Consider the following 18869-nt stretch of genomic DNA (forward strand, 5'->3'; position numbering starts at 1 on the left):
GCTTTCGTCCGCTACCCAAGATCCGCGCCTCGCAGTCCAGCCTTATCACAGGTTTGCGTAGCAAAACCTTTGTTGGATACGTTGGCATGTGCAGTGGCCGCCATCTTGAATTGCGACGTCACAGGGTCGCCATACCATTGGAAGGGTTTTTTGAGGGGTCGCTAGCATTCTCTCTATTTTTAACAAATCGGCACACAACTATCACACATTCGACTCAAATACAATTCAATACCAATTCATGTTTATAAAAAGACCTGGTAATAGCTAAACTAACAAAGCAAACCTGGAGTATATGTAGCACCAATACTTAACTCTAGTTCATTCGCTACCCAAGATCCGCTCCTACATGTATGTCGAGGGGGGCGTGAAGGCCGGTGCTGGCAGTCTGGGTGTCTTGGGAGACTGCGCCAATAGAAAGGGGAGGAGCGAGGGGGTTGGTATCAGACTCAGAACGCTGTACAGTGGACTTATCATAATCTCCAAGCAGATCTATAGGTTGCATAAAGACCGTATCAAACTGGCAGAGGAAGTACGTTTCGCAACATTACAAGCTCCTTCTTCCAGTTGGATACGGTCTTTGCAATCCATTGGGTCTGGTTGGAGACTAGACTTATCACTAATGACAGTATTGTTACCTATGGTGGATGACGCCATCGTCAAGGCAGGTGTCCCAGGGCTGGTTCCCAGACCGATCGACGGCAGGGCCGGGTGGCCGGACGCTGCTGTGACGGGGGCCCGCGGAGGCATGACGTAGGCTAGGCTCTGCTGGACGGTCTGGGTGACGGCTGTGAGCGCGCTCAGCTGCTGCTGGAGGGCTGTGATGTCTGCAGACGTGGTTGTCGTTATTGTGGTGCTGCTGGTCACAACGCTGTTGTCTTTCCGTGTATTCTTTGGTCGTTTGGGAGGGGGCTCGATGGGGTCAGGTGCTTGGCCCGATGAGCGCTTGAGTGGCATCTCTAGGGCTCAAAATTAAAAGAAAAGGTGTGAATAAGGTGGGAACGAAACTGAAGTAAATGATCGGTTGCAAGGTTGTGTTTCGGACGAGTGAATTATCATTAATACGTCCGGGAACAAAAGTAAAGGCCCTGTCACACTTGTGCGCATAATCAAGTGCGTATGAGTTGCGCATGAACATTTTTTTTTGGTTTATGTAAAGTTTGCAGGGAAAAAGTTGCATTTTTGCTTTCTACTTTGACCCACCGTTGTGCAGCCTAGTTATCGAAAAAAAAGAAGACTTTTTCGGCTGCAAACTTAACCTAAAACAAAAACTTGTTAATACGCAACTCATGCCGACTTACATATACGCACAAGTGTGACAGGGCCCTAACGGGTTACGTATTGACTACGAGCTCTTCTTTTGCTTCATTTGCATCTCGACGACGCCATGGTGAAAATTCCGCTTTGTCACGTGATCCAAGTAGCGGTTGGCCGGTTTGGATAAAAAAGACTGCGTCACAGCAAGGACATTATATAGGTCACAGTCACCAAGGAGGTTTAAAATCTCCTTGGTGTTCCATAAAATTCCGGCGAGTTCGCAGAGCGATTCATAAGTTTTTCATAAAATTCGTACGTTTTCGCAGTGATTCGTGCGTTTTCATAGCCTCCGTTGTAGGCCTATCCGCGGCAGTTTTTCAACTAATCGGGGCTAGTTTCTTTGGCTGGGCCGCTGGGGGGACCGTGTCTGCTTGGGGGCCCGTATCTGCTTGGAGCCCCGTATCTGCTTGGGATCCTGTAAGTAGATACGGGGCCTAAGCAGATATGGTTGAAAAATCACCGTAGGGAGGCCTGCAACCGGGAGGCTACGTTTTCTGAAATCCGTGCGAATGCTTTGGCGCCCCTGAGTTTGTTGCAAATGCTGACGTGGCAAACTGTATCTATCGGCTGGCCAACTCCCCTTTTTGGCCGATTTCAACTCGTTCTCCAGGTCTGAAGCCCGGTAGTGGCTATCTCACCACATCCAAGACACCAAGTGCACATTTAAAGGCTGTCCCGGCTTTAAATCTCCCTCCCAGGTAAGAGACGTGTGCAATTTTGCACACGGCACGTCTACTCCCTGTCTTCCAAGATGGCGGAAAAGACTCACGCTAAACCTACCATGACATTCGTAACATGATTCGCATCTAGCAAATATCCCAAAAAAGAGCAAAAATATGTTAATACAAATATCTATCTAAACAAAATAAGACGAAAATATTTCCCTTCTATTGTTATATATGAGCTTAGTTACCTTTGTAAGGCCAAAGATGCTGGTGGATTGAGAGGGGCGAACAAAGCGCTATGCTTACAGGCTGCGACGAGCACGGATATGCAAATAGGCCAGCCTTATTTGGCAGACGTCAAAATGACGTCAGACTTAGTCATGTGACTTGGCGCGAGGATTTGTTTTCACCCCTACCGATCGACCTCTTTGAAACTAGCTCAGAATCAGCCATGACCCGACAAATTGCTTCCTAGTTTACTTTATCTGGCAAAACAAGTGAGATGCTGGACGGAGCCAGCTTTTAAAAGTTTGGCATTTTGGAAATGATAGAAGCTGACCGCGATAGTTTCTACTACTTTTCTTTAAACGTTAAATCGCGCGTCAGTAGATAAAGTAACAACTGACATAAGACTGCCGAAAGTCAAGTTTTAAAACTGTTATGATTATTCAATTCATACATATGCTAAACAGCTGAATTGTGGCATTTTTTAACCAAAAATGTAACTTTTCACTGATGATAAAAAGATTCCTGGCCGTACTGTACATCTTCTTCATATAATCAGAACTTTAAAACGAACTATCATAAGTCATTCAAAAGTTGCTTACTGCACAAAGCTATAAATTACAATGATTTTCATGTTCTCCTAAACTATTTAGGGAGACAAAGTTTAACAATGGTGTCTAATATGATAAATCTGAAGAGTATTTTGTTGCACTCTCATATCAATAGTTTATTAACAGAGAACATAACGTTCAGATTATTACATGTATATGATAAACTCATAATGACGTTTCTTTTGTTATAATCATTGGCCTGTCTGAAGGATCGTTATCATTAGGTGCTTCTGTGTCATCCATATCATTGTCCATTGTTTGTTTGCTTGTTTGTTTGTCCTTGCGTTGAGTAAACACACGCATGTGCAGTAAGAATGGAATCAGTCCTCCGAACAGAACGCATGCTCCGCCCAGCAGAAATGTTGCATCATAGCTCCCTGTGACGTCACGTAAGGCACCTGTGGAAAAAAAGGTTGAAGTAAAGTCATATTGTTTTATGAAAGAAATTACTTTCCTAATGAAATGATGTGGTCATCTGTCCATGGCTATATCTCATACCAGTATTTCTATCAAGGGGACATCTATTACTAATCTTGAGAGTTTGGTTATTTCATTAGTAGCTCATGCAGAATGAATTATATTGAATGGCATACCATTTGTGTCAAATATTGAATCATTTCTGATCAATGTTGTTGACATTTGCAAGAAGGATATCGTGCAAAGAATTACTCTGCAACTACTAGTAGCTGGACATTGATGAAAGCTTGTAACATTCGTCAGACCAAGCACTGTCTGAAACTTTACATACCACGAATCCATTTATTTTTGCAGTGCTTTTATTTCGCGGTAGGAGACAAAGGGAGGTTTTCACAGTGTTTTAAATGTGTGGTTGAAACAGTTCTGTTATACAGTAGTAATACATTGGAAACGCATGATATTGGCAGTGTCATGAATTTGCTTGCGGTTGAAAGGTCACTGTGAAAACAACGAAAATAAAACCACTGCAAAAGTTTGCAAATTTACAGTATAACAAATGTGATGAGGTCCTTACCTGAAACAGCCGGTCCCACTAGAGTAGCGACCCCTTGCACGAACATTCGGAGTCCCATGGCGCTGGGGAGTTTCTCCACCTCAACAAGGTCCGCAGCTGTGGTGATAGTTATCGGGACGAGCGCCCCAAACAGCAGCCCAAACACGACACTGTACGCAACCATACTGCCGTATGACGTGGCCAACGGCACTAGCATCATCGCAAATCCCATCAGCACAGCTACAGTCCCGTACTGGTCTATACGGCGATATCTCTCCCACTCAGGCGCTACTCCAGAGATACAGCGACCGACGATTCCTACGATGCCTACGGTCGACATGAGGAAAGCAGCAGGATAGTCGTCTATTCCAAGAAACTTTGCCCGCGGGATCATATAGATGTTGGAGGTTTGGCGATTTGATGCTACGAAACCGACCGAAATAAGGAACATCAAAAAAGAGGGTTCTTTCAAAAGGTTGACATCAACTATGGGCAGACATCTTTTCCTCATATTACAACTACAAACACAGCAATGTCTATGTTTCTCTTTTACGGGTGCAGGTATGGGTATAGCATTGTCGTCCGGAGCAATAGATTGCCTTTCAGTATACGTAATGTTTGTGGCTTCTGCTTTCAGGTGGAGTGGTCGCACCAGGGATCCAAATGCAACAGTATGAAGCACAAGACCGCCAGCGATCAAAAGTGCCCCTTTAGTCCCGTATTCGTCTATCAGTAGTTGGAAGAGAGGTGGGAAAGCGAAGGCACCCAGACTTCCTCCTAGTGTTGCAATGCTGTTGGCTCGGAGTCGCCTTGTTGTGAAGTATCGTCCCAGGCTAATCAGCATGTTTGTTACACCCAAGCTGTTCCCGAACCCTAGAAAATAAGTAATAAAAAGTTCAGTCATTCTTATTTAATGAGATTCATCACATTTTATGGAAGGATTGACGTAACAGGTGACTATCACGTGCACCTTTTCAAGATGTTAATCCGGAGTGTAAGGTTTTATCCACTCACACCGGGAAGCATCCCTAAACACTTTTTGATAAACATGGCATGCTCAATGTGTGGCTTTACTCCAACACAGGTCCTACCAGTATATATGTCCAACTCACCTACAAGACAGCCAATAGTGACGTAGAGGTGAGAGATGTGCGTCGCAAACCGGCTGAGACAGAACCCTGCGGCCGCCAACACACCTCCTGACATGATGACAGGACGCAATCCAAATTTCCGACCCAGACCACTCGCTATGGGGGCTGGGGAAAGGACACACAAACATTCATACTGTATTGGGAATCAATGATAAAAAATGTATGACCCCCGATTTTTTTACTGCCAGGCAAAAAGTCTACACTCTTACTAGTAAGGTAATTACACCAGTATACTGACTGTTCATGTATACTTATTAAGATTCAAACAAAAACCTTTACTTCTGGACTTCCCAGCCTTTTCCTCAGTCCATGAGACTTTTTTGTACAGGATGTTCCTGTCAATAGGCACAGTGAAAAAGTATTGGAATTCTCACCTGCCAAATTGGTTATCCCCATCACCATTGATGGAACCAAAGCGACTTCGGCGGCTGAAGCTCCGACAAACTGTTCTCTCCATGGAACAAAGAAAACGCCCATCGAGTGGATGATGCCGAACGTACTTGCGAGCATCGCAGCGCCTGACAGCGCGACGACCCAGCCCCAGCCTCCGTCTGGTGGGTCCACGGCCTTTCTTCTGTTCTTTAGCAGCCTGTGTCGAGGCATTATCTACAGTCCCTACCAGGCACCCTAACAGGAAGGAAAAAATCATCATAAATGAATAAATAGTCAGTTTATTGCAAATTCTTGTCCGAATTAGTTAGTTAAAATCCTCCCACACTATATTGATGTATAGGGCAGTGCCCATCTCTGTTTCATAGCCCTGGGCCACACTGTGGTGCAATCACTGGAGCAGGGGGCTAGTCCACTGTCAGTGGAATGTGTTTATCTTCCATACTTCCATACTCCAGAAGTATGTACCATTTTTATTAAGTCTTTGGTATGGTAGCTTAAGGTACACGTCAGATGTTTGAAATATCAAGACTCAATCCTATGTAACAATTACATGCACAGGCAATAGATTTAAATACCACACATTTTGACTTCAAGTGTATCCAAAGGTAAAACTTCAAGACAGACAGTTTTTTTCTAAAGTTTGATATCAATGATATTTATTATAGTCTACCCTTCAATTTACCATGTTGCATTGAATGGCCATTATAAGGACACAAGAGGCCAGAGTTGATTCCTGGCATTCCTCAGGCTTAGTAGATGTTGTGTCCTTATAGGAAAGGCACTTTACACGTCAACTTTTCTCACTCCACCCAGGTGTAAATGGGTACAAACTTCAGTTGGGGTGAAAGCTAGGAGAAGGAGTTGGGCTCCTGATCTTCCAATACCATGCATATGCCCCAGACACATCTGAGGATAACCACTTCCAACTGCCTCTACATTCTCAAAAAAATGGGACTTGATTTACCTTTACCCTTCATAGCTACACATATGAGTGGAGTCTCAGTCTGTGGTAATGACCTTTAGACTCAATATGTATATGACTTTGATGAAGTTAATGATCAACATATCTAACCTCTGGCACTTTGAACTTTTACTTTACTAATGCCTGAACACTTATTACAATAATACAAAGTGCTCACAGTATAACCTCCTTGCCTTAATAAATAAGAAGGCCAACAAATTTCTCTTTAAGTTTAACCTCCTTGCTCTGACTTTGCAGTTTAATATAAATTTACATGAAGGTTTGGTCCATAACTAAGACCAAGGAGGTTCTATTACCTCCGTGCTAAGACGTACATATTGTGAAGATATTTGCTCATATGCATATATCAACTCAAGGAGGTTCTGATTAAACCTCCTTGATCAACTGTATAAAACAGTTGATGCTCAACAAGTCCTACTCGTCCTATTAGCTGGATGGCCCAAATTGAGGTCATTGACCTGGTGCAAACCAGCTGACTATATACAGGTGCGAACACACAGTCAAACAGAACCAAAAACAATACCTCCCGTGGGAGCTGAGCTCCTTCACGGAGCGTAGAAAACTCTGCAGCCAAATTCAGGATTTCGCGCCAGCTGACACTTTCCCATGACCTCTTTTGACCTTTACCTAAAACAACATGGCGGCCGGCGTGAGTGGGTTAGGTAAGTGCTTTCCGTTACTACATCCCGATTTACGCCGCCAAATTTCCTTCAAACGCTTCCACATCAGTTCTGTCAATTTTCAGAACTGTTTTGAAGATTTTGTATTCATGGGAAGCAACATAGAGGTAGTGTCTTTGAGAAATACTCGTTTTTCTGCTTGGTTGTGTGAAGGTGGGAGGGGGGCGTGGGTCCCTTGAAGTTACGTTATGCAAGAAAGTTATTAAAGCGAATAAAGCGAGACGCCGCACGTTGTGTAAGGCAGGGGCGGTGCGTTATGTAGCAGGGGAGAAGGTTCCACGTGTAGAGGAGGGGTGGGGAAGGTTTTATGTAAGGTTTAACGCAAATCATAAAATTTCCATCGGGAGGGCCATGTACAGTTTTAGGGGTAAGAGGGCCCCATTAGGGTGTACAGTCATGTTCAAGCCGTCACGTACATGCAGCCGTGGACCCTGCAGCGTTTGTTGAAAATACGCACATGTGACAGCATGGGCCCACGTACATGTTTTTGTATCATCAACTACGTGTGCAAAGAAACTACGGGCCTGGGCTACACAGACAGCTGCCAGTGTTGTTGGAAAACATTTTACATCATCAGGAAAATGTGATACAGAAAAAATGACATACAAACCTGATACGTTATACAGATACAAATACACTCTAACCAAGGAGGTTTAAACCTTGCTCTAACAGATAAAGTACCTTATGGGAAATGCGGGCTTGTTGTACAGAATAAAGATCTGTATTTTGGGTGATCTTCAGGTAGACATTGCAATTTTCTGCATTAGAATTTAGTGGAAAATCCCAACATTTTCTGATCTGCTGGTTGTTTTTTTTTACAACTGGGGTAAGAGTACTGTCAGAAAAATATCAGATCACAAAACATTACTCTAGTACCCAACATCTGCTTGGAGATTGTGTATTGGCCCACGTATCATGAACAAACATCAAATCCTGGGCCTATTACCAGTACGGTACCAGTACTAGTGTTGTCACATCCAGCTGTGTGTGTGTTAATTTTTTAAAATTAATTCTATTTCAGGTACTCAAATAGACCCATGATAAAACCAATGCCATTTGGCTTAGAAACTAAATGCAAATTAAGGCATTTTTTAAGTAGATGTATGGTATTATACAATTTCTGTTATGATCTTTCGTAAAATGTGGGAAGAACTAGGAGTGGTTGGCAGGATTGTTTTTATATGCAAAAATTCAAACAGGTCTTGGGAAAAAGCCATCTGGAACATTACATTTTGTCAAGTGGGATCATCTTCCAAAGGACATTTACATCCTTCTGTCTTTTAGATAAGTCAGATGGTGTTGGCAGCTGAACAGTAGGTCAGATATGAAAGTGTACATGTATGATATGCTTTGATTTGAATTTGTTGCAGTCAGGCACTAACAGTGTGGGAGGGCCTCTTGCTGGTACATGTAGTTAAGTTATTACATCCAAGAAGGAGGGTCACCTCCAATGGTGGCACTGTTTTTGTTGTGTATGACTGTTTGCTATATAACCTATAAGTTATAGTGTAACTCAAGATCCTTTGGATATATTTGTATGTAAATTTTGGTACGTGGGTAGCTATTGGGGTCTGGAAAAAACATGAGGATTTTGGGTCCCCTACTACCATATTTTCTCGATTAAAGTATGTAGTATTGGCAGCATTACAGACCAACACCCCCTTGGGAGGCCTTGGGAACATGGAAACCATTCAAACATCACACACAAAACACAAAACAAGGATGCTCACTTCAATAACATCAAAGCCTAATCCTTGATGCAAATCAGTACTCTAATCCATGCTAGGTTTAAAATGATTTTTCCAGCTTTTGCATCTGACTGAAGCTCATTCTAGCTCAATGCACTTCAAAAGGCCAACTTTAGTTTTGCACATTGTAGTCTAATATGGTAAAATCAATTATTGCACTGAGTGTCAAATGTTATTTTCTAAGAGACCACTTTGTTAGGTAAGTACATTGTATGCAGGGGCTTGAAATATTTTTCAACACTGTACAGTTTTTTTTTTTTTTTCATGTGGAAAGCTGGAAGTCATTCAATTCATATGTACACAAGTATGCCTGTCTACCTGTTTGCGTTCGGAAACTGTGTAGGTGGGTGGTAATGATACTTGGCAACTTGGTATGTGGGAAGACGAAGGTCAAGGTTGATTATGGATCTCCTGGCAGCTTTTCTTGATACTGTAGCAGATGAGCTTTTTATATCTTTTGCTGTGGTCTTGATTTTGGTGGATACATGAATGAATGAATGAATGAATGAATGTTAAGTCACATGAATGTAGGTTTGGATCCCCCATAGATAGCCGCTTGTTGTACAAAATGTGGTTGTACTGCTACATTCACATTAACATGTGTGTATTTGTGTTTTTTTCTCTCATTTATAAATTATAGGAATGTTTCACCTAGTTGCAAGGAGGGTGACATGCATGGGGCTAGGCATCAGGCCCGTGCCTGCAGTGCAGAGGCTTGCTGCCAGGGGTCTCTCCACTGCTGCCCAACCGGAGAAGCACGAGGATTCTGATGGTGATGTTCAAGTACATGATGAAAGGTCTGTTGACAATATTTAGTAAAAATGTAGGGCTAATAATGGGCTATATACCTAAACGCAACATCAGGTAAAGGTAGGAAAGGTAAAGGTCCCAGAGACTTTTTGAGACCGAAGCGGCCGTTATTCACTGCATTTAAAGTACAGTATCGGAAGCCATAGCCCATCCCTCTCCTTCCACTGGCTTTTACCTCCCCAGCTGAAGTCAGGAACCAAATTTTACACCAAGAATCATGATGATAGAAGTACATGTATACTGACATGATGTCATTACATTTTGTCTGCCAATGTTTTTATCTTCAAATGTTGATGTTTTTTTGTATGAATGACAAAAGTACATACATGTAGTATGTGCTTTTACATGTAATAGTTGTATACAAATTCTTTTTCTTATGCCTTGCAGGAAACCCAAAACAGGCATCATGATGATGAACCTAGGGGGCCCTGAGACCCTTGAAGACGTCCAAAGCTTCCTCCTCAGGCTGTTCAGCGACAAGGACCTTATTCCTCTTCCAGCACAGAGGTCAGAGTTACTACTGTTATCCTTCGAACATTCTTAGTGGTTTTATTTTCAGTAATCTCTCCATTGCGCATTCATAACATCAGGAAAATTTTGTATTACTCCAACTGCAAAGTTAGACCTTTGCAAAAATGTTAACATCAGAAATGAATACACAACTGCAATTATACCTGCTTTACCATTCTTCATGTAGGGATGCCCCTGTAACTCAACTTTAGCAGCCTCACAGTTGAGCTCCTAGTGCTAATCAGTTGCTAACTGGGAGCCCCCGCTTCAAATCCTGGGTACTGGATATCACGCTTGGGGCTGCACCTGTCTTTCGGAAAGGATGTAAAATAAGGATCCCACGTTTGAAGAGATGCCTCGAGCGCATTAAGGGGGAACGCCGGAAGGACTAGAAACTCCTCCCTGTAAAAATATACCCTGCTACTGAAACAGCAAGGAAACTTGCTGCCCTAATTACAATCGCTCTAGACCCCACACAGGTCTGAAGTTCTGAACGAACCTGTATTTGATCCTAGCCCTGCTATTAGTAATCTGAAGGTAGCTGAATTTTTCTGTTCCTTCCAGCTTCCTGGCCCCTCGTATCGCTAAACGACGCACACCGAAGATCCAGGAACAGTACTCCCGGATCGGGGGCGGATCTCCCATCAAGATGTGGACAACCAAGCAGGGGGAGGGCATGATCAAGATACTGGACGAGATCTCTCCACAAACTGGTAAATATGTTGTTGACGTAGAATCCTAAGGTTCTGGGTTCAAATCCCAAACAGGCCCCAATGTCGTGCCTTTGGCAAAGGCACTTAACACCTATTTCCTCACTTGACTTAAGTAAAAATGAGTACCTGACGGTGGTAAGAGATGGCCTCGAATGGACGTACGTCAGTTTTAAAAGGGTTTGGCCAATTGTTTGTAAATTATATGTGTAGCCGTCCGTTGTTTGTTGACACTGGCTATATGTACTCACTGTAACTCTATTTTTCCCCCAGCACCACATAAGTTCTACATCGGCTTCAGGTATGCAGACCCACTGACAGAGGACACTATTGAGCAGATGGAAAAGTAAGAAGTTGTTTCTCAAATTCCATAGAAACTTTGTATGGTATGAAAATTCATGTACTCGTGGATGAATGCAAGTTTGAATCCTTCCAAAAATAATTTCATCATGTTGGTAGAACATAGGATATTGGAGTTTTCTTTTTACACAACCAGGAAAGAAGTTTTGTAGAAAGACAACTCCAATATCGTACTAAGTTTGAAGTTGGAATATACTTTAGCATTACATACTAGGACCTACACAGATGAGCTTTGATTCTGTGTCTTCATGTTTTATTATTTGCTAATTGCAAACCTCACCCATAGGGATGGAATAGAACATGCCGTAGCCTTCACACAGTACCCACAATACAGCTGTTCTACTACTGGCAGCAGTCTCAATGCTGTGTACAGGTATGGAAACATTTCAAATTGATACTAATATGCAGTCAAACCTATGTATAGTCACTCCTCAATGGACTTGATGGTCAATATAGACAGGACTCTTAGGGCTTGTGTCAATAGGAACAATAATCTAAGGGACCACCAGAAAGTGTCCATAATGGCCAGGTGGTCTATGTTGAGGTGGTCACTTGCTAGTGACTGTAGTGACTTGTTACAGTAGTGACTGTAGTGACTCACTGTAAACAGTTACAAACATTTAAATTTACATACCATCTACCGACTCAATCTAAAGTTGTGGAAAGAAACAACCACATAATTACACATTCCAAAAATACTTTTTTTCCCACGTTTTTAGCTGCAGTTGTTACTTATTTATATAATTATTAGCTTCAGGCTGTTCAGCACACACAGCCAGGGCTGCCCAACTAGCCTGTGGCTATTACAAAGGGCTAGCCCTGCTGACAGAGACAAGACAGCTGCAGTTGTTAAGTGTTAATTGTCACCTTTCCTCAGGTACTACAACAAGAGGATCCGGGACAGGGGTGAGGAGGGGCGGAGCCAGATGAAGTGGACCGTGATTGACAGGTGGCCCACACACCCCATGCTGGTGGAGGTAAAGTATTTATCATCGTCATCATTGCCCACTTTTTGTGACAGATGACATGTAGCTACTGTAATTCACTTTATCTTCACGGTAGCAAAATTTCACGGTATAAGGAAAATTGACATTTTCACTGAACTTCACGAAACGGATGTGTGAAGGAATCATGAAAAATTGCAACAGGTTTTTCACGGTGATGATAAGTTCACGGCACAGAGGTGACCGTGAAAACGGTGAACATAAAATTACACTGAAAGAAACAAGAATTACAGTATAGAATACAAGTATATTGAGATAGATAGGTTTTGAAAAATACAGATACCAATAACAGATAACAATAATACAGATAACTCAAACCACAAAAGTGATCCACTGTTAAGTCAGTACCACCAAAAAGGGCCATATGGTCTTTATGGAGTGGTGGTCACTATAAATACAGGTTTGACTTGAATGCAGAAATGTGGAAGAGTACTGTTACGTTTTGCTATTATTGGTATCTTTGTATTCCCCCAAAAAGGCACACTGTCTGTTAGGAGTGCATATAGGCCTCTCTGATATTTTAGTTTGTCAGACACTTGTGTTGTTTTAATGTAAATGTTCATTATTGAGAAGTGGTCCTTCTGTCCTGCCCAGTGTTTTGCCAAGAACATAGAGAAGGAGCTGACCAAGTTTCCTGCGGATGTTCGAGACGACGTGGTGATCCTGTTCTCTGCTCATTCCCTCCCCATGTCAGTAAGTACACACATGGTTCAACAACACCTAGTCTTTCTTGAAGTGTATTGCTCTGTTTTGGGGTATTCTTACCTTCACCAAGAAGGTTATGTTTTCAGTATTGTTGGTTTATATGCATGTTTCATTGTGGTTTAGCAGCATAATTAGAAAAGCTTTGAAAGGATTTTTAATGGAAATTATGAGCCCCCAGATGACTTTTCTTGGCGCTGCAATAACCTTGTGAATTAGATGCCTATTGTTGTTTTGTTGCCCAGGTTGTGAACCGAGGAGACCCGTACCCCCAGGAGGTTGGTGCAACTGTACAGAGGGTTATGGAGAGGCTGGGGATGTCTCACCCATACAGACTGGTCTGGCAGTCCAAGGTACTGTTACAGATAAGTCATTTATAATAGAAACTTACACATTGTCAACTAACAGATATTTCTGAAATATTTTCACAATTGTTTGCATGGTTACACAAAATTTGTCAGCCACACAGACTCTATTTCATTTGTGACATGTGAAAAAAGTTTGTTATGCTGTAGGATGCTGTGTAACTTTGCATTCTATATGTACATGTGTGGTTTTACAAAACGCTGACTGCAATCTCTCAATTTATGTCCACATGACATTGTCACTTAGCCTTGGGTACACGCACATCTTTTTTTCTCTTGACATAAGCAGGATTTCTGTCACATGTCATTGATAATTTCAACTTGCTGTAGACTTTTGAATCATCATAGACTGCATGTTGGAACATGTGCCCATTGTTTCAGGTTGGTCCGTTGCCATGGCTGGGTCCCCAGACGGATGAAGTGATCCAAGGTTTGGCCGCTAACGGGAAGAAGAACCTCCTGCTGGTTCCCATAGCGTTCACCAGCGACCACATCGAGACTCTCCATGAGCTGGACATCGAGTATGCAGCCACCTTAGCTGCAGAGGTAGGATTATTTTTAGCTCAATTTTTTACATTGTGAGGAAAGGCCAATTTGAATCATTAACCCTTGTCCTGCTGGCATTTTTTACGCAATTTATTTCATCAATTTGATTTCTTAATCAGGTCATTTTCCCTTGACTTTTTCTTCTCTGCTGTGGCATATATAGTTACCTCCGTATTCGGTGCGTTTTGCTGCGTTTCGCTGCGTTGTGATGTGTTCAGCTGGAAATACCCCCAACCTATACGTATACGGGACCCACATAAAGGCTCTGTGATGTAAAACCCATATATATAGGGGTTCCACAGGACAAGGGTTAAGGTTGTATCTGAAAAGATATTGCTGATCGAACTGGAAGATGAAACAGAGTCTGAGGGGAAAGTCTGTTACTTGGTACAGTTTCAAGTTATCCTCCCAGCCCTCTGTTTTCATCTCCCTGAATTGTAACTTTAGAATGTCTCAGAACCAGAGAATTGCAATAGTATAGCCTGAAGAAGAATATGTTATCACCACACTGTAACATTTATCTAGCATTTTGTTGGTTTCGGTACATTTGAGACATTACTAGAAAGAAAAAAAGAGTATTTTGAGTGAATACGTGTAGGTTGCAAATCAAAAGAACTTATTTTCTTTTCCTTCTGTCCAGTGTGGAGTGGAGAATGTGAGGAGGGCGGAGTCACTCAACGATAACCCATTGTTTATTGAGGTGAGTCAGACACATTGCAAAATTCTCAGCATAAGGACAGGGCCCACAGCAATATCCTATAAGGAAATAATCCTGTTCAATCAGACCTGTCTATGATGACAACTCAACGTTGCAGAAAATGGTTGCAGTACACAGGCAGTCACTATTGACAGGGTTCTTACTGCTTGCACAAAAAGTGGGCCTTCTTGGCCAAGTGGTTCTTACACAGGGACGTCATTAATACAGATTTGACTGTATGAGGAAAAAGTTTTGCGGTTTCATAGTTGTAAGGCACAAAACACAAATGTTTGCCATATTTTACTACATTGTTGTAAATAAATGCAGAGTTGAAGTTGATTGACAGTTTTTGTCCCCTTCCACCCTACTAGGGACTAGCTGACCTTGTCAAGACTCACCTTGACAAGGGCGTGCCCTGTACGAGGCAGCTGATGCTCCGTTGTCCGATGTGCGTCAACCCGGCGTGCGGACCCGCCAAGCAGTTCTTCCACGACCAAGGACAGTAGACTAGATACTGTCATGTTTTTTCTAAGCCGGTATCACACCGCTAGCCTGGGTGCCATCCTATTACTCCCAGGGCTCCTACACTAGTTCCCGTAAAAAAATAGGAGCCCTGGTAGTAGGATGGCACCCAAGCTATCGACCAAGGACAGTAGACTAGTCATGTTCTTTAAAACCGGCATCACACCGTAGTCAACAAACGAATCCAAAATCTTAAGAGAATCAAGCATATTTTTCTCATCAAAATCTGCCGTTACGTTGAACAGGACTTGGTGACCTGCGAACAACCTGCAATCCTTAAAAATAGTGATCTTCGAGAGGAAACTGGCTGTAAACTTCAGCCAAAAATGTCGTTTTAGGGCTCACAATTTCGTCAGGCGAGCTATTTTCCTGGCTTTAAACTTGTACCATACTGGTCACATGTACAGTCATATATATTGCAGCTTTTCGTTAGGTACATTCTCTCTATGCATATAGTTAGGCCATATATAAACACATTGCAAGGGCAATTACGTTCTTTATTGATGGTTACCTATTTGTGGTTTCTCTCAGAAATGTGTGTGTTCCCTCACTACAGTTTCAGTATGTTCTGCCTTAGGCCGTGGGGCCAAGGGGGTGAAGTCTGCTGTCTCTGATTGCCTTGCTTCTGTTCTGTTCCTAGTGCTAGGGACTAAAAAAAACATAACGCCTAATAAATGCAACATTTTCACAGTCATAATCAAAATAACAATGGCAGCTGAACTTTCATGAGATCTCACCTAAAAACTAGCTGAAGTTAGACATACATGTAATTTCTCTAGAGGGCATAGTTTGATCACAAACAGTATAGGGTATAGGCTCTGATTCAAGCATTCACAGAATGGAACCCTATGTCATAAAATAAAGTAGGGGCTTCTTCACTAAACAGCTTCTGAAGGCAGAGTTAAAATGGTTAAATTGCGACAAGTTGGGATTTGAACTCCCAACGTCTAGGTCCAGAGTCAGGGTCACTGACCTCTGGACTATACATGCTATGTATACCAGCTTTTAAGCTGCCTCTAGATGTAACATAAAAGTAGTACATACATGTTTCATTTGTGAATTTAAAGTACTTCTCTCATGTGTACATTAAAGTTTACTCTACAGCAGAATAGTGGAAGAGGACACTATGAACACAAATTGTAGTTTGAATGAACATAAACTCTTTAACCTTAGTGTAGGACTCTGGCTTCTCAGGTAACCTTAGAGCACCCTTAGTGTGCTGAAAGTTAAATGTATTTAGACCCTAGAGCTGTAGAATCCCCTTAGTGTTCTGAGAGTTTAGACTACTTAAACCATGGACATACATTTGTAGACTTATTGATTGACAAGAGGTAATGTCTTTGAATTTGACCTTTGATTTTGCAAATTGATTGTGGAAATTCCCTGTAATGTTTCATGCTTTATTTGTGACTCATGATTTTTGTAGATACAAAATAGAGAAATATTGTTTTTTTGCAAGAATTGAAAAGATTTATGTATATCATGCTTGTATATGATACATAAAAAAAAATTCTCACAGAGTGTAGTATAACCCTTTAGACCATTGTGCAATCTTTGGCAAAAAGATGTGACATTTGTGCACCCCCCTCTCTCCTTCAAACATTTTCATTGCAATAGTTAACTCTTGCCAGTTGTCTTGTAAAAAATTGAGCTTTGTAAGGATGCTATATATTCCAAGACCAGGCTCATTCCCTGCTTGTAACCCCATAAACAATAACTACAGTGCTACAATATCCAGTGCTAGTAAGTCTTCCTTGGCAAGTAAAACGTTAAAAACTTATATACAAATATTGGATAAAGCTTGTTAGAGTAACAATGCTAGAAAGAGATAAACATAATGATGATAAAAAGTGTTTCTTCTGAAAACATGTCAGATTTTCGTATTTGAGCTATTGAATGATGTTCTTCTTATTACATGTTCATACAAAAATCATGCAAAATAATTAGGAATAATGACTGAGAAAATGTAATGTTTAGCCCAGGGCCCCCCTTCTACTAGACGGCGAGTGCTGGCCGACTGTTGAGCGATAAAAGTTGGATTTGTGTGTTTCTTGACTTTAAAATTACCTTCTTTTTGACAGTGTACATTTAGATGTACATGACTTTCTATAAACAATGTGTAATAGTGCAGTCTTGTCTTCCCCTTTTCCTAGAATTAAAACCTCAGGGTTTTTTTAAACATAGAGGTTCTCAAATATTAGACTGTAGGCATTCCTTAATGAACCATTGTTTATTGACAGATTTAAAGATCTTTTACAATAATTATTACAGTTCAGTGGAACACTGTGGAAATCTAAAGTCACAAATCTACCAGAAATGTTGATTGATTACTGGATACATTTAGACAATGTAACAATAGGTTGAAAGTTCATTTTATGTTTCAGTAGAAATCAAGTTGAAGTGCAATTCTTAAAACAATAATTTTTGACTGTCGAACTCCAGTCTTTATCAGTGAAACAAAAATAGTTTCCTGGACAAACTGTCAAATCAGACAAAGAGGAGTGAAAGAAGTCCATTTACATCAGGGCTTTTTTGTCAAATTGAACATATGTGTTGGAAATTACAGTTCAAACTTGCTTCAGAATGCAACAGATGTTCAACAACTTACATTGCACACTTTATATCTTGCATAAGGATACAATACTATATAAAGCTGTTACATTATTGCTGTGAGGTTTTGATGGCAAGTTTTAGAGTTAACACTTGTTGCCAAGCAGGTATTTGGTATGGACATAAGGCATTATATTATGATAATTTACGTCATAGTATGTGCACTTACAGCGAGTTTTTGCCACAATAGCCCAGACAACATCTTGCCTATACAGTTCGTAGACTTTTTCATACATATCCAAGATATCATTAAACATCCCGGTATTATGTTATGAATTTTACATCATAATCTGTGCATGGTACATTGTCAAATTTACTGTTCACAAACATTTTTCTTGTACAACTTGCATACTTTTGCTAATACATATCCAAACTATTGGTCCTTATAAGTTTTGCAAACAAGACTATTTGTCTGTTTATTTCGGGGCCATCTAGAGATTTAAAAATGTGGTATGCCTCATCAGAGTTGGCAGTTGATTCGAAGGCTTACATGAAGTTTGTTTACAAAACAGAACAAAACAAATCATAATCATGGTCCCTTATTTAGATAAGCTAACTGACATGTATTTTGTTATTATTGCTTATAGACAATACTGATAGTCATTGTTGGTCATCATAGCAAAACTTAAAGTTTAATGTTACTAGTCTTACATGTAGTTCATGTATTTATTCTTATAGTTGATGTATGTATATATATACAGTTACCTTGCTTGATTGTGTTATTTGGAGTAAAAAAAGTAGAATTTGTCACTTTGTTCGTCTTTTGTTTCAGCTGTTGTACAATTCTGTCTGAAAATTTGCGTAGATTATATTATGAAGTAGAATGCCTTGTCAATTTGATATTGGCTACCAGATTCCCCTATACTGTGTTCCAATTGTACCGGAACATAAGATCACATGATCAGCATTGACCAATGGGAGAAGAAACACTAGATGTACCGGATCTAATGAAGGAATGATCATAGTTTTAAACTCGGAAAACTTTACTGTAATTTTGTGCAGTTGAAAAAAAATAAAATCAAAAGATAATGCTTTCTAACTTTTCTCTTTTAAGTATACACTGATGTGTTAATATTTTTAGGCTAACATTCCACATAATGTTTGCATTGATATGCAAAAACAAAACTTTTGGTTGATTTTAAATAGTTGTGCGTAACTCAACTTATATTCTGATGAAGTTTTAACACTTAACCTGGCGGCTGTAGCCCTAATCTAGCAACAGAATGTAAAACTGGTTCTTTGCAAAAAAATCTGCCTGGCAAGGTATTACAAGACAAAAAGTAGAAGTTCATGA

General features: G+C 41.0%; 3 protein-coding genes across 3 annotated transcripts in view; 2 read left to right on the forward strand and 1 right to left on the reverse strand.

The window, feature by feature from the left end:
- The window catches only part of LOC136425239 (small ribosomal subunit protein eS27), a 214923-nt gene that overhangs the window by 131559 nt on the left and 64495 nt on the right, over positions 1-18869 (forward strand). The window lies entirely within an intron of this gene.
- Positions 2618-6922, reverse strand: LOC136424957 (monocarboxylate transporter 13-like). Its single transcript, XM_066413613.1, has 5 exons — positions 6835-6922; positions 5311-5563; positions 4898-5041; positions 3807-4658; positions 2618-3213 (listed from the first exon to the last, which is right to left on the reverse strand). Exons 2-5 carry the CDS (start codon positions 5537-5539, stop codon positions 2981-2983), a joined length of 1458 nt encoding a protein of 485 aa, XP_066269710.1. The 5' UTR covers positions 5540-5563; positions 6835-6922; the 3' UTR covers positions 2618-2980.
- LOC136424959 (ferrochelatase, mitochondrial-like) lies at positions 6857-18035 on the forward strand. The gene is made up of 12 exons (XM_066413614.1): positions 6857-6973; positions 9380-9536; positions 9937-10056; positions 10624-10772; positions 11043-11115; positions 11416-11502; positions 12007-12106; positions 12728-12826; positions 13081-13188; positions 13582-13746; positions 14387-14446; positions 14815-18035. The coding sequence occupies exons 1-12, from the start codon at positions 6949-6951 to the stop codon at positions 14947-14949; spliced, it is 1278 nt and encodes a 425-aa protein (XP_066269711.1). The 5' UTR covers positions 6857-6948; the 3' UTR covers positions 14950-18035.

Source organism: Branchiostoma lanceolatum, chromosome 19 (genome assembly GCF_035083965.1).
Source record: "Branchiostoma lanceolatum isolate klBraLanc5 chromosome 19, klBraLanc5.hap2, whole genome shotgun sequence".
Lineage (NCBI taxonomy): Eukaryota > Metazoa > Chordata > Leptocardii > Amphioxiformes > Branchiostomatidae > Branchiostoma > Branchiostoma lanceolatum.